Consider the following 16,261-nt stretch of genomic DNA (forward strand, 5'->3'; position numbering starts at 1 on the left):
ACTACCCCAAAAATTAAAATTCACTAAAAAAATATATATAATTTTTATATTATATTATATAAATAAAATACAGGAATAGGACTGTTTACCAGTATGGTATGCCTTTACATATTAGCTTGACATTTTCGGCTTGAATTTCCATTTGGATATTTTATTTGACATCAAGTGATTTTGATTGCTTCAAGAACAATACTGTTCCATATGTTGCTGTCTTCAGAATGTTGAATCAAAGTTTGTTCATAACAATGGCCCTGCTGTTTACTCTTGGCTGTCAGAAGCATTTCCAAAGCTTCAACAGACAGAAAAGATCTGAACTCAGTTTTTATTTTTTTTTTAATCTGTCTGAATATTCTCTCACACTCAGCATGGACATGATGAATTGTTAAAATTTGTTATATTTTGAACTTCCTTAGTAGGTAAGTTGTGCATCTCAGTATTCAGGTAGCAGAATCACACCTTGCCAAATATGATCCTAATTTTAGTTTTAATTTTCTCCATTTGTTTCAAGGTAATTAGTGCTCCTTTTCCTACAAAAGTCTAGCCCTCTGTAATATCCTCATTTATAAGGAATATATTAATTTTACAAAAAAAAAAAAAAAAAAAAAAAATATGTACTGTGCTGCCACTTGATTAGGTACACCCCTGCTGTGCAGGGGTGTACCTAATAAAGTGGCAGACAAGTGGTGCACACAAACGGTTTATCCCACAATGTTGCAAGTCACATGACCACAGTTGTGGATATAACTGCAGCAGAACAACCTTTCTACTATCAGTTAAGCGTACAAACCACAGCAAGAATGGGGAAAAGGAGTGATCTAACGGACTTCAAATGTGGCATGGTAGTAGGTACAAGACGTGCTGGACAAAGCATCTCTGAAACAGCAGTTCTCCTGAACTTTTCACACACCACACATCATGTCAGAATACATCCTTGGTGCGCAAAACAAAATATCGCAACGGACCATGTCGCCCTTTGCTGCAAGTGGGCTACAACAGCTGACAGCCACATCGCGTGCCTTTGTTATCAATGAAGATCAAGAGAGCATGCCTCCTGCGGGCACAGCAACACCAGCACTGGACTATCAAGAATTGGTAAACAGTTGCTTGGTCTGACGAGTCGAAGTTCCTGGTGCATCATGTTGATGGAAGGCTCAGAAGTTGGTGAAAACAACATTAAATCCATGGACCCATCATGTCTGACGACTACTGTGCAAGGTGGTGGGGGCAGTATTATGGTGTGGGGAATGTTTTCTTGGCACAAGTTGGGTCCATTGATACCCACAGATTGACATCTGAATGCCACATCGTACTTAAACATCGTTGCTGACCAGGTGTAACTGCTGCTGGAAAAACCAGTCAGATGGTTATTTCTGGCAGCCAGTGCACAAAGCCCGAATCACTATGGAATGGTTCCAGGAACATGACAATGATTTTTTCTTTACTGCAATGGCCCACTCAGTCTCCGGATCTCAATCCTATTGAACACCTTTGGGATGAGCTGGAAAGAGATGTTCACTGCTGACCTACAACTACGTCAAATCTCAAGGAACCGTGACACACTCATGTCTGCATGGTACTCCATTCCTGCAGAACATTTTCAGCATCCTGTTCACTCCATGCTTACACGAATTCAGGCTGTTTTGAAGGCTAAAGGCAGCTCAACACGCTACTAGGTAGGTGTGCCTAATAAAGTGGCAGCACTGTGTGTGTGTGTGTGTGTGTGTGTGTGTGTGTGTGTGTGTGTGTGTGTGTGTGTGTGTGTGTGTGTGTGTGTGGGTGGGTGGTCCCATAGCAGAGTGGTCAGGGGCAGGAGTGCAGTAAAACATGCTCTTTGAGTAGACCAGAGTTCAAGCCCTAACTGCTAAATACGGTTGATCTGCCAACCTGCAGTGGATTGATAATGGCTGTAGTTTACTTTTATATATATATATATGAGATGTCATATAGATATGATAACTTCTCATATAACTTCAATTTAACGAATTTCTCTGTATTACAAATTTTTTCAGAAAACATTACACCTTGAAACAAAATTACAGATAAAATTAACCCCATATAGTGAAGTGTTAGCCTCTCAATAACGAATTTTTTTAAAAAAAATTAATAAAAGCATTTTTGAAGAATTTTAAGAATTTACTGCTAAACAGCTGTTCAAATATACGGCCTCCTTCCCTCCGAAATTGCTCATTAGCATCTGGAATTAATCATCCTTATAGTGAACACTTGTGGCCATTAACGCCCGTAGGAGTGTCTTTGTTTCATTTTTGTGACAGTTATAAAACCAAATGGGTTTTCTTAATAAATGCAATTGAAGGAGGAACAGACAAGAAGCGAATTAAGTTGTGTGTATATACAAAGATGTTGATAAAGTTTTTCTAAAATGGGTGCAAATGATATGTGAAAAGAATATACCAACATCGGGTCCAATAATTAATCAATGACCTCTGAAATTTGCACAGTTCCTTTGTACATACAGAGTGCCACAGAACTGTGGAAAAGGTTAATTTAAGTGAAGATGATTGCAACAATTGGAGGAACAATACCTTAAAGAAGATTTTGGAAGAATATGAACCTAAGGATGTTTTTTATGCTTACGTTTAAATGTTTTGGCGGAAAAAAAAAAAAGCAAAGAAAGAATCACTGTGCTACTTGAAGCAAATATGACAGGAAGTGAAAAATTAAGAATTTTAATCATCAGAAAATCAAAAAACCCAAGATGTTTTAGAGGCACAAAATCTTTGGAAGTTAACTACACCTTTAATAAAAAGCATGGATGACAGGTGATATTTTTGAAGAATGGATATTAAAACTAGGCAAGCGTATGAAAAAAGAAAAGTCTGTTGGTAACTGACAACTGTCTGGCACATCCTGCCAGTATTTCTGCCAAACTTGTTGTTTTTACCACCAAACGTAACGTCAAAACTCAGCCAATAGACCAACGCATTATTAAAAATTTTAAATTTCACTATCGAAAGAGAATAATAATGAAGATTGTCAATGCTCTATCAGAAAAGAGAAACTTGCAGGTTACAATTAACCTTAGAGATTGCATCTCTGAACTGGCAAAAGTTTGGACAAACGATGTCACTGAATACACTATTCAAAATTGTTTTTTGAAGGCGGGATTTGTATTGAATACAGAAGTCGAATGACAACCGGATGAACAAGATGAACTGCCCCTTTTACAACTGAAAAATTGGACATTATTAGAATCGTCCAGAAACATGTTAGACGTGACCATGATCACGAAGAAATTAAATAACGCTGAAGACACATCAGAACAACCCATAGAAAAGGCAATTCATGAAGATGATTCACGCTTTTAAAATGGTTCATCTGGGTCTACAGAATTGTGAAAATGTCCCTGATAATGTTTTTAATGCTCTTAATAAATGTGAGGTCTTCTTTGAGAATCAGACAATTTTTTAATTGTACTGTGAAAATGAAAATTTCACAATTTTTTTTTTATTTGCAATACTTACCCGCGTAAATTTTGTAAATGTAATTTAAGAATGTTTTTAAAATAAAATACATTAAAAATAAATGTAGATTTGTTTTAATTTTCTAATTAGTACCGTTTTTCAGGCATTTGCCATTCAATTTTTTTAGTCAGTTTTGTCACGGTATTATAAGACTACTATAATTTCACTATTTTCTAATTAGATAACAATTTCTAATAAAAAAGATATTCTATGTATAACAAAATTTCTCTCTAACTAATTTTTTCGCTCGATTTATCGAATTCGTTACAGGGAAGCTTGACTGTATATATATGCAAGTAGGATTTAATTAATAAGTCTGATAAATTTTGATGTAGGTGCAAAGATGAGAGTGAAAAATACACAAAGTACCAAAAACTAGAAGGGTGAGAATAGCAGGAAAAAGAAGTGTTGTAGGTTTGTAAAAAGAAAGAAAGAATATGAATATCCTATATGTTATTAAGAAAATTATAGGCTGAATTGCAAAGCCAATTAGAGGTGAAGGAACTGTAAAGTAAATACAAAATGGTTAAATTAATAAATTATTAGTTTAACCATTTTGTATTTACTTTACATATTAAATGCTAATTTACAGAAAATTTTTATTATTTTTTAAATTTTTTAAGTTTGTACTGGGAAAGAATGCTGTAAAGAGAAATTTTTAATGCTGGCTTAAAATATGAATATTCCATTTACTGATTAGAATGAAATCTTTCCTTATCAGAAATCAAAATCAACCTTGTATACTTATTCTTACATCAGCTTCAGAAGTAGGAGTATCATAAGATGCTGTTGCCAAGTGTGCCAGACTACTAAGCTGTTGCAAGAGATTTAACGCAGTCATGCTTGTTGTTTCAGCAGGCAGTTGAGGCATCTGTAAATAAATTGAAAACATTCTAATTTTAAACCCACAAATTATTTCAAGTACTGATTGATATAACTGGAAGATTAAGCATATTAAACTAAATAATTCAATATGGTAAGAAATGAAATTCAAATAATATAAAAAAGAGCTCTTTTAGTAGTTTGGCACTTAAGGAAGAATTCAAAAGCAGAAAATTGCTATTTTATATATTTTCAAATAAATTGCAAAACTTCTGCAGCATATAAGATTTAAATTAAATTATTATTAAAATGATATCAAAAGCTTTTTATTATGACTTGAGTATGTTAGCATCAAATGAATTCAAATAAGCCATGATGAGATAGAAAAGAGGCCAGCCTGAAATACCAGTGATGATAAGACCACAACTTGAATAGTGTTATATAGGTCTGGAAGTTTAAGTTCAGAAAGATGCAGATTTGGCTGAAATGGGACAAAGACAAAAAAAAAAAAAAAAACTGTAGATGGAATGAGATTCTCACTGCAAAAGACACCAGTTCTGCAAGCCATGAAGTTTGGAAATCATATCTTCTCTACCTGTTTAATCCATTAATAATCCCATGACAATTACTATTTCTTCCCGGCATGCAGGGTCCTGCAGACCTGTTTTTAAACACTAAATAATGGTAGCATTTATGAAAATTTCTGTTTTTTCTTCTTCTGGTCAATTAATTATACCCAAATATATATATATATATATATATATATATATATATATATATATTCTATTTCATTTTATGATTGCAAATTTAAAAAGATTTTAATGCAACTACCAATAGATAATTTCCTTTCAATTTTGTTACTAAATAGAAAACACACTGAAGAAGAAATGATTTTTTTCAAAAAAAAAAAAAAAAAAAAAAAAAAAACAACTCTCCATTATAAAGATATGTGCTTTTTTACTTTGTGCAAATGAAAGGTAAAACTGGTCACTAAGATTTTTGATTTAAAACAAGTTTTCAGAAGTTTATAATACAATACAGCTTCCAATACAAATATTTCCTTTAAATTTTGTTAAAAGACGAAATACACACCCAGGAAAAGATTTTTGGATTTTATAATGTGCCTTCCAATATAAAAAAAATTTTAATAATTTTTTTGTCCCTTATTTATTTATACAAAATAACTGTTATGTAGTAGCATTTCACACTTGATCTTTTTTTTTTACCTATTGAGTGATAAATAATGAAAATTTTAGGAAGCTTCAATAAAGAAATCAAAGAAAACTTTTTTGAAATTATATTGGGAGTTCCATATGTGTGGATGGAGTAGATGAAGAGTATGAGATCACTAAAATTCACTGGGGTTGCAATGACCTTGTGTTCCTGGCTCAGGGTTAAAGATCTTAAATATCTAAATATGATCCAATGGGGGTTCACAAGCTAAGAGGCATTTAAGGGGTTTTGTGTTTTCTGTAGTTGGTTTGCCTGTTTTGCTGGATGAAAAATTCAAGTTTGGGGAGAGGGGATAAAGGCTGTAAACTCTTCCTTCATCTAAGATCTACTGCCTTAGATGCGGTAAAAAAAAAAAAAAAAAAAAGTCATAAAAATTCTTCATATTTTGATGGTAACTAAACTCAGCCCTTTCCCACATTGTGTGGAAAGATTACAACCATAAATGCTGTATTATTTGCAAGAGTAGCGGTTGTAAGAAAATTTGTCTTTAGTCAAATAATTATCAACATGTGGAGCAAGTTATTGCTTAGAAGAGAAAGATATTTCAGAAGTATGGCATATGGCACAATTTCTTTTATGAAATTGAGAATGGGGTAAAGATTGAAACAGGTATAATTTCATATATTATATATTACTAAGGTAAAAAAGATCATGGAAAGTAGCAAGTATGAAAAGCAAGTATGAAATTAGACATGAATTATATGAGGGCTGGAGGAGAAAATTAGTATCACATTGGTAATATCGCATTATCCAGAGGCTGTTTTCTGATGGATGAGTTTCAATGCTGCATTAACTCTCTCTCTCTCTCTCTCTCTGATTACAGCAGATTTATTTTTGACTTGCTTCTGTAATAATTTATCTACTGAGGATCAAAAAAAAAATGACTAAATATGGTGGGAGAGACTACAAATTTTAGCTAACTAACTTGTTCTGAGAACATTTTTTCCAGATGGAGATTCATTAGCATTTAGAGATGGTAATCTCCACCTTTGGATGAATCTCCATATACTTAGGACTGTGATGGTTAGAAACCATCACCAATCTGAGAACTCATCAAACAGGAATACCATAGTCAAGACAAGATCCGAACAATTGATGCATTAATCCACTTCTGAAATATGCCCATTTATGACCATCATCTGACTTTTATTCTTCAGTTAGTCTTGAACCACCTAAGGATTTTCCCTGAAATTCCAGTTTGCTTCTGCTTATAAAATAAACTCCCTTGGGAACTACCAAAACCATTACTAAATTCTAGGTACATAATGTTAAGGCAGTTTATCATTTAACACTTTTACAAGCTTAATGAAAAATTTTGGCAAAAAAAGCCTCAGACTGTGGGAAAACAGACATATAAATTAGTGAAATTGCATCATGTCTATATGAAGTAAATTAACCTAAGTTATTATAGTGGCTCTGTTTCATTACATCTCATATAGCAAGTACTTTCACAAAGAATTGTCTATATGGTTATATTTCAAATAAGAAACACTTTCCCAACAGAGAAAACTACTGTTAGTTATTCTAAGTGGATACAACCACAAAGATGGCCATTTCAGGGCTATTTGGCCCTTCATCAGTGGGTGGGTGGATGGGCAGGTACCCTGATAGTATATTAAGAGCTGATAACCCAAGACATGATGCAACTGCACTAACTTATAAGTTTCACTTTTATGATCTTATAATAATAGTGAACTGGAATGGTCAGGCAAGCCCTCACATGAACCAGTGCTGGATCCCACTAAAAATCTATTCTTAGTACAGTAGTTCTGTATCATGCCACTAACTATAGACTCCACGATCTTACTCACCAAAGGAATCAAATTCACAACTCAATATTTTCATATGTATTTTTTGCCCACTAATGTAAACAAAATGTATTACATGTGAACCTACAATCTGAATTACAGTTGGTGAATTCACTAACTAACCTCGGATTGTACTGTGTATTAGATTTATTAGGATATACTGTTTATTAGATTTATTAACAATGTTTCTATCCACAGCAGAGTAATCTTTGCTACAAGTAAAAAACAAGCTAAAAAAATCACAAATTAGGTTAATTATAAAAAAAAAAAAAAAAAATCTACATTTGAACATCTGTGTTATGTGGTCATCATGATCATCCAGAACCAAGAATCACATACAGTCACCCATAATAGCTGCCTTTAACCTTTCTTAGTTACATCTTATCCACTGACCGTAGGTGTGATGGAATCTCTCCCGATACACTTTACTAATCACAAATTAATCTTGGAAGTTACAAGGCTTTTCATACCAACTAAGAAATACTATTCAAAGTTTAGACCTAAATCAAAGTCAGATGAACTGATGACACTCGTGGCAGAGAAGAAAAATGCATGGGATGCAATTATCAGTTATCAAAGATTTTGGCAATGTCTAATAACATTGGCAAAATCACAGGAAAATTATCTCACTGTTAGGAAAGTTGGACTGGAGAGAGTCAAATTGCAAAGAGAGGGTGAAAGAGCTCCAAGTGATTAGTGGTATTGGGAGAACGGTAGAGAGAACAGATGAATTTGACGCAATGAGGTAGAGAGATTTTAAGGCAGAGAAGATCAAAGAGAGGAGATTCCAAATTGCCAAGTTTCTGACAGGGAATATCAGTACCACCTTTGAGGCAAAAAGAATCATAGAGCGAATAATTCGGGCATCTGAGATGAGCAGTAGTTGAATCAACCGATCTGAGATTCTGTCAGAAAAAGTACATGAGGTTTGGCAGACTGCAAGTGGAAATGGACATCGTTGAGATTAGAAGGCTGGCTAACCCTCCACGTGGCAGGGTATGGGCAATGTTGGTTCCCAATAGGGGCCCGGGGACCAATAAGCCAAAGGAACAATGGTCACATCTTACACGACCCACACATGTACTCCCTCCTGTTGTGTCTGGGCAGAATTGCAGACACTTTCAAATTCAACCCTAATTCTCGGCTTTTGTTCAACAGTGACCTGTACTTGTTAAGTAATTCTGCCGGTCTCCTACTCTTAATATTATTAGTGCCAACGTGTACAACTATATCACCTTTTGTGCCCTTAAAAGATGATATTCGCTCTACAACGTCATCAACCTTTGTCCCTGGCAGACATACCCTGGTCCTGTTCCAAATATCAGGCTTAATGTCCGGGTTTGCGGATGGTGCGGGGGTTGGCGGTGTTGTTGAAGACACTACTGACACTATGCTGCTGCAACAGGATCTGGAGGGGTTGAGCAGATTCGGCTGGGAGGTGGCGGGTGAGATTTAACATTGACAAATGTGGGGTGCTGCATATGCGAGGCAGCGGCCCCAGAGCGGCGTATCGGCTCTGTGGTGCTGCACTGACAGTGGTGGAGAATGAAAGGGACCTGGGGGTAATTGTGCAGGCAGATGTGGGGTTCTCGGAGCAGTGCAGATGGGCTGCAAGAGTAGCTCATGGTGTCTTATCAATGATATACAGGAATTTTTCTAGCAGGGATAGGGAGGTGTCTGAGCAATGCAGACAGGCTGCCAGGGCAGATCATGGGGTTTTGTCAATGATATATAGGAATTTTGCTGGCAGGGAGAGGGAGGTGATTGTCCCTCTGCGTAGGGCAGTGGTCGGGCCACGCCTTGAGTACTGCGTACAGGTCTGGGGGCCTCATTTTGGGAAGGATGTGGATTTGCTTGAGCGTGTGCGGAGAGGGGCAACGGGATTGGTGAGGGGAATGAAGGGATCCTCTTGCCAAGAGAGGCTTAAGTTCTGCAAATTGCAGGGGCTGGAGACTAGGCACCTGCGCGGTGGTCTGATTGCGGTATATAAGTCCTTGAATGGGTTGAGCACGCTGAATTCTGATGGGATCCTTCCACTTGTTCAGATTACGAACCTAAGGGGGCATAAATTCAAATTAAAAAAAGACAGATGTAGATTAGATGTGCGGAAATTTGCCTTTAGCCGGTGGGTAGTTGATTGCTGGAACAAACTACCATCGGTCGTTGTGGAGGTTGATGGGTTGAATAAATTTAAGGAGGAACTGGACAGGCATTTGGAGGGAATGGTGTGATTTTTTTTTTTTTTTTTTGGCTGATGCTGCATAAGCTCATACACTTGCTTTCTTGCATCAAAGCCACTGCCACTACTACTACTACTACACACACTTTTAAATCTCTGGCTTGACAGTGTTCTGTTTCCGATACAATGTGCATACACAGAGATGGGAGAAATCTTAGGTGCCGTTTGACCCAAATATACCTTATACCTTATTATTAAATGCTTTAGAAGTACGAATTCAAGAAAGAAGACAAATTGGATTGGTTTGTTTGTTTGTTTGTTATTTGGTTTTTAGGAGCATTAGCAACTAAGGCCATATTGCTCCGGGATATGCGGTGGTCATTCCCTGACCTTTCCGCATCCTCCGTATTTGGTGGTGACGGGCTCGAACCCCGGTCTAATCAAATTGGATTGGTAACTCTTTTTCTATATTTGCAAAATCCACAAAACATTTCAACAAAGAAATCTAGTGTATTTCCACTAGTTTCAAAACTCAATATTATTAAGTTATCTGGAAAAACATTGTCCAGAATATATCCAAATTCTTGTATGGAAACAGATTCCGATGATGAATATATCGGAGACGGAGAAACTATTAATCAGGGCAATGCTCTAAAAGAAGCCATGGAAAATTCAATTCATAGGTTTCTTGAGGAACCTGAAGAAATAATATCAAATCCGAAAACACTGAAGGCCGAATTTTCAGTATTTGAGGCAACCAATAAAAGAACAAAGAATATAGATTTATTATTTGATGCCCTGAAAATGATAAAACCAAGTTCAGTAGCGAGTGAGAGAGTATTTTCTATTTCAGGCAATTTTGTATCTAGAATAAGAACAAGATTAAGTCATTCAGTGGACATTATGTTTTTTGAAATCATATTTCCTGAAGAAAAATACTAAATGAAATAAAAATTTATAATTTATATTTTGTACGGTTTTTAGTTATTTTAGTTTTTTTTTTATTTGGTTTTGTATGGAATATATTTTATTTTGTTATATTTTTTTAGTTCCATAAATATTAAATAAACTGAAAATTTTTAAAATAAGTATAATTTTTTTTTACTGTTTTAATTATATTTTATTATTTTATTTTATTTTTTTTTGTAAAAATTCAAAAACCAGTTTAACCATTTCTTTTTGAAATACTGGAATTTGAAAACCGGTTTTTTCAAAAGTGGGTTTTTGTATAAACCATACTATTGAAGCTTATAATAGCTACAAGTTGTGGTACTAATACAAATCAGCTATGAGTTGATTTGTACTATTACAAATCAACTCAACTATGAGTTGATTTGTAATAGTACCACAGATAACATTAGAAAGGCAAAGGTGATATGAGAAAGCCTGGCTAAGAAAGAATGGGGACAAGTAATTTTTCATGCATATGAACACAAGCAAGAAAAACGTAAATGAAAGTAGACCTTTGAGTACTGGGCTTGGAAAGTCTTAGACAACCAGCCAAGGTACAAATCAATTGAACAGGTGCTTTGCATCTGTCTTTGCTGAAGAAAGACCCATATTTGACTGCACAATTAGCATTAGCATTAGTAGAGGCATTTGATGCAAGAAAGCAAGCTTATGCAGCACAAGCCAAAAAAAAAAATAAAATAAAAATAAATACATAAATAAAAAATAACCACTTCCACTTCACCCCTCTGTTCGTTCGAAATACCTGTCCAGCTGAGCCTTAAACTTATTTAGGCTATCAACTTCCATGACAAGGGATGGAAGAGACGTGGTGCCACCTGGAAATTGGGGATGATGAGTCTCAGTACGGCTTGTATAATGTATTTAGGAAGGATAGGGTAGATAGAAGGGGGTGGTGGAGTAATGCTTCTTATCAGAAGCAGCCTGAGTGCGATGTTAGCTTTCCCGGATTCAGACATTTCACATGCTGGTATAGAGTCTGTATGGTGTGAGATAGTTGGAAACAAAAGTATAATGCGAGTAGGAGTAATCTACGGACCAGGTGATTGTGAAGATTATGACAAAAGCCTCTACATGCAAATGGAATGGGCAAGTAAGCGTCAATGCCTTATTATGGGTGATTTTAATTTGCCTCTAATTGATTGGAGTAAATGGGATGGGTGATTTTAATTTGCCTCTAATTGATTGGAGTAAATGGGAAGGAAACTCGACATGGGGGAACAATATTTTTAAATCAACTAGATGACTGTTATTTGTATCAACATGTCAGGGAAAGTACTAGAGAAAAGAATATCCTAGACATCATCACACATGAATCACATGACATAACAGGGCTGACAGTAGAGGAACCAGTAGCAGGAAGTGATCACGGAGTTCTACGGTGGATGATGACGAGAGAGGTAGCAGAAGTAAAAGGCAAAGGAATGGGTTTTAATTTCAGAAAAGGAAATTACGATGCCTTAAGGTACTACATGGCCTCTATTAACTGGGTAGATATCGCGCAGAGAATGAATACAATTGAACTGTGGTATGCTTTTAAAACATTAATCACAGATGCCTTGAATGCGTATATACCATGCGTATATACCATTAAAAAAATACTCCATGAGAAGGGTTCAAAGTTGGATGAATAGTGAAGTTGCCACATTAATTGAGCAGAGAAAGGTGGCATGGAAAGGTTACAGAGCAATAAAAAGTACTGAAGCCTATAACAACTACAAGGTGATGTGTAATAGAGCCACAGAAAAGGTTCGACAGGCAAAGGCAGTTTATGAGAGATCACTAGCAAACAGAGCGGGGGAGGGGATAAAGAATTCTTCACATATATAAAAGCCAAGAAGAGCAGGACAAACCAGATCGGACCTTTACGTAAGGGAAATGGGATAGTAATAAATACACCAGCTGCCGTTGCAGATGTACTCAACAGTTATTTTGCATCGATATTTACAAATGAAAAGCCTTTTGTGGCAATGGGAAATTGTGGGGGTGAAGTTAAAAAATATGTAATTAATGATATTGAAATTTCACAAGATTATTTAATGAAAAAACTTTCAAGCCTACAGACCAGTAAGGCTCCAGGAGTTGATGGAATATACCCTATAATCTTAAGGGAGGCGGCAAGCGAGTGCATTGAACCATTGAGGCTAATTATGCGAGCATCACTAGACTCTGGGGAGATTCCCTTGGATTGGAAAAGTGCAAATGTATCTCAAATACATAAGGGTGGCTCTAAAAGTAAAGTTGGAAATTATCGACCTATCAGTCTGACTTCAGTAGTAGGGAAAATCGTGGAGGCAATGATCAAGGGTGGAATTCAGGATCATTTGGATCGAATTGAAATTCTAAAGGATACTCAGCATGGTTTTGTAAAGGGAAGATCAAGTTTAAGGATTTCTTTGGATTTCAGCAAAGCTTTTGACTCAGTCCCACATGAGCGGTTGCTTTATAAGCTGGAACAGGTTGGAATCACTGGGAAAATCCTTGGATGGATAGAAGGATGGCTTCAGGGCAGGAGGCAGAGGGTTGTGATAAATGGCTATTCCTCAGATTGGGTTGATGTAAGAAGTGGGGTTCCCCAAGGATCAGTGTTAGGACCACTGTTGTTTTTAATTTTCATAAACGATACTGATGAAGGGATAGAGGGCGTGATGTCTAAATTTGCAGATGATGTTAAAATTGGTACAGTAGTTAATGATCACTGTCAAGCTAAGCTTCTTCAGAGAGACCTAGATAGACTTCAGGAATGGTCAGAAAAATGGCAGCTGTGCTTTAATCCAACAAAGTGTAAGGTATTACACCTGGGAAACAGTAATCCCAAAAAAACTTATTCACTTGGTGGAGTTCAACTAAACCCAGTACTGGAGGAAAGGGACTTGGGTGTTAACGATACGGTCAGACATGAAATTCTCTGAGCACTGTAAACAAGTTGCAAGGAAGGTCCATGGTGTCCTATCGATGATCTATCGAACTTTTGCAAGTAGAGATAGGGACGTGATAATCCCATTATATAAGGCTTATGTTACACCACACTTGGAATACTGTGTTCAAGTATGGAGACCGCACCTAAAGAAAGACATCGAGCTTCTTGAAAGGGTGCAAAGACGGGTAACTCGCTTGGTGAGATCGGCAAAAGGGCGTCCTTATGAAGAAAGTCTTCGAATATGTGGGTTGCAGAGTTTGGAAACTAGACACCTTAGAGGAGATTTGATTGAGGTGTTTAAGGCTCCGAGAGGCATCAGTAAAATGAATGAGGACGAAATTTTCAAGATTATAAATGATGCTAGAACTAGGGGACATAAATTCAAGTTACGGGGGGAAATGTTTAGATTGGACTGCAGGAAGTTTTATTTTAGCCAGCGAGTTATAAATTACTGGAATAAGTTGCCTTCATGGGTGGTAGAGGTCGACAGTTTGGGGAAATTCAAAGGTCATCTGGATAGTACTTTCGGGTAAGGGAAGCGCATAGGATGATAGGTTTAATTTCCTTTTTTTTTTTTTATTAATTATTATTATTTATTTATTTTATTTTTATCATTGTTTTGTTCAGATTTTTTTTTTTTTTTGGCTGGTGCAGCATAAGCCATAGGCTTTCTTGTACCATGCGGCCGTTACTAATACTAATACTATTCCACCAACCAACCACCCGCTGGCTAAAGGCAAATTTCCTCACATCTATCCTATATCTGTCTTTTCTCAATTTGAATTTATGCCCTCTCAGGTGATTATTCTGAGCAAGAATCCCATCAGCATTGAGCATGCTCAAACCATTCAAGGCTTTATACACCTCTATCAGATCACCTCGCTGGTGCCTAGTCCCCAGACACTGTAATTTGCAAAACTTAAGCCTTTCTTCGTAAGAGCACCCCTTTGTTCCATTCACTAATCTTGTTGCCCTTCTCTGTACTTGTTCCAGCATCTCTACATCCTTCAAATGAGGCCTCCAGACCTGTATACGGTACTCTAGGTGTGGCCTGACCATTGCCTTATACAAGGGAATAATCACTTCCTTATCCCTGCTAGAAAAATTCCTATATATCATCGACAATACACCATGAGCTACTCTTGCAGCCCGTCTGCACTGCTCAGAAAACTTCATATCTGCCTGCACAACTACCCCCAGGTCCCTTTCATTCTCTACCACTGTCAGTGTAGTACCACAGAGTTGATACATTGCTCTGGGGTTGCTGTTTCCCATATGTAGTACTTTACATTTGTCAATGTTAAACTTCAAAATTTCACAATTACCACAAGTCTTTTTCAGTTTCCACTTCCCTGAGTTGGTATGTTTCTCTTTGGTTATTGCTATCAATATGCAGTACTTTGCATTTGTATGGAGGATGCGGAAAGGTCAGAGAATGACTACCGCATATTCCTGGTGCAATATGACCTTAGTTGCTAATGCTCCTAAAAACCAAATAACAATAACAAACTTTGCATTTGTCAATGTTAAACTTCAGTTGCCACTTATCAGCCCATTTGCCCAACTTATCTAGATCCAGTTGGAGTAGCATACTGTCTTTACTGTCATTAACAACCCTGCCAACCTTTGTATCAACTGCAAACTTGGATATTAAAACTGATATAACTTCATCAATATCATTCATAAAAATATAAAACAACAATGGGCCCAACACCGAACCCCCGGGGTACTCCACTAATAACATTCTTCCACAAAGAGCAGTGTCCATTGATTACCACTCTCTGTTGTCTCCCACTCAACCATCCCTTTATCCATTGTAGCAACTTACCCTTAATGCCATTCCTCTCCAATTTGTACAGCAGTCTTCCATGTGCAACAGTATCAAAAGTTTTCCTGAAATCCAAGTATAAGATATCAAAATTATTTTTGGTATTCAGTTCCTTTGTGAACACACTTCACCTTTTGAACCCCCCTTTGGGATTTGGTGGTACATTTGCACACCTCCAGTCCATGGGGACCTCCCCTGAGTCCAAGGAAGCTTTCATAATTATGGCTAAGGGTTTGTTTACTTCCTTTGCTGCCTCCTTTAATATAAATGGATAGATCCTGTCCACCCCAGGTGCCTTTTTTATGTTTAACTTCAACAATTTCTCCTCCACTTTGCTCTCAGTTATTACAAAATAACTTAGCTCCCTGTTACAGTTTGAAAAACTTCTCACACTCCCCTCATTGAATAATTCCTCATGTGTGAATGTCGATGCAAAATACTCATTCAGTTTATCGGGTAACTGAGCATGATCATCAATACCCATCTATGTTAAGTGGTCCAATCTGATTCATTCCTTTCCTTCTGGAGTTTACATAAATAAAGAACTCTTTGCTGTTTTTCTTTGCATCCTTTGCCAAAGATTTCTCGTAATCTGCCTTCACCTGCCTAACCTCCTTTGTGACTTGATTACAGACTAGTTTACATCTGCCATAGGCTTCTGTGTCACCTGATACTTTATATGCAGCCCATACATTTTTCTTCTGTGCCACGAGCCTCATTAGTTCATCTGACATTATTTTAGGCCTAGACCTTTAACAGTATTTCTTAGTTGGAATGAAATGCCTAGGACCTCCAAAATTAAGTCGCTGAGGGCTTCACATTAAGGATTCAACATTGATAACACTGTCAGTTGATCCCACTGTACAGAATTTAAGAACTGTCTGAGACCTCTGTAGTGACCTTTACGAAAGCAAAAGCCCTTCCCTTTAGACTCGATGGTAGTTACATCTTTAAGTAATTCCCACATCAGTACATTGTGATCACTGTCACCCAGTGGTTCCTTTATCTGCAATTGCTTAA

General features: G+C 36.7%; 1 protein-coding gene across 1 annotated transcript in view; it reads right to left on the reverse strand.

Annotated features, from left to right (window-relative positions):
- puf (ubiquitinyl hydrolase 1 puf) overlaps nucleotides 1-16,261 on the reverse strand; it is a 1,022,896-nt gene that overhangs the window by 721,082 nt on the left and 285,553 nt on the right. The window contains exon 18 of the mRNA XM_090376705.1: nucleotides 4,237-4,353. Coding sequence (XP_090232831.1) covers nucleotides 4,237-4,353 — 117 coding nt within the window. The remainder of the gene's footprint in view (nucleotides 1-4,236; nucleotides 4,354-16,261) is intronic.

The sequence above is a fragment of the Mastigoproctus giganteus genome, chromosome 6 (assembly GCF_048544385.1).
Source record: "Mastigoproctus giganteus isolate SK-2022 chromosome 6, ASM4854438v1, whole genome shotgun sequence".
NCBI lineage: Eukaryota > Metazoa > Arthropoda > Arachnida > Uropygi > Thelyphonidae > Mastigoproctus > Mastigoproctus giganteus.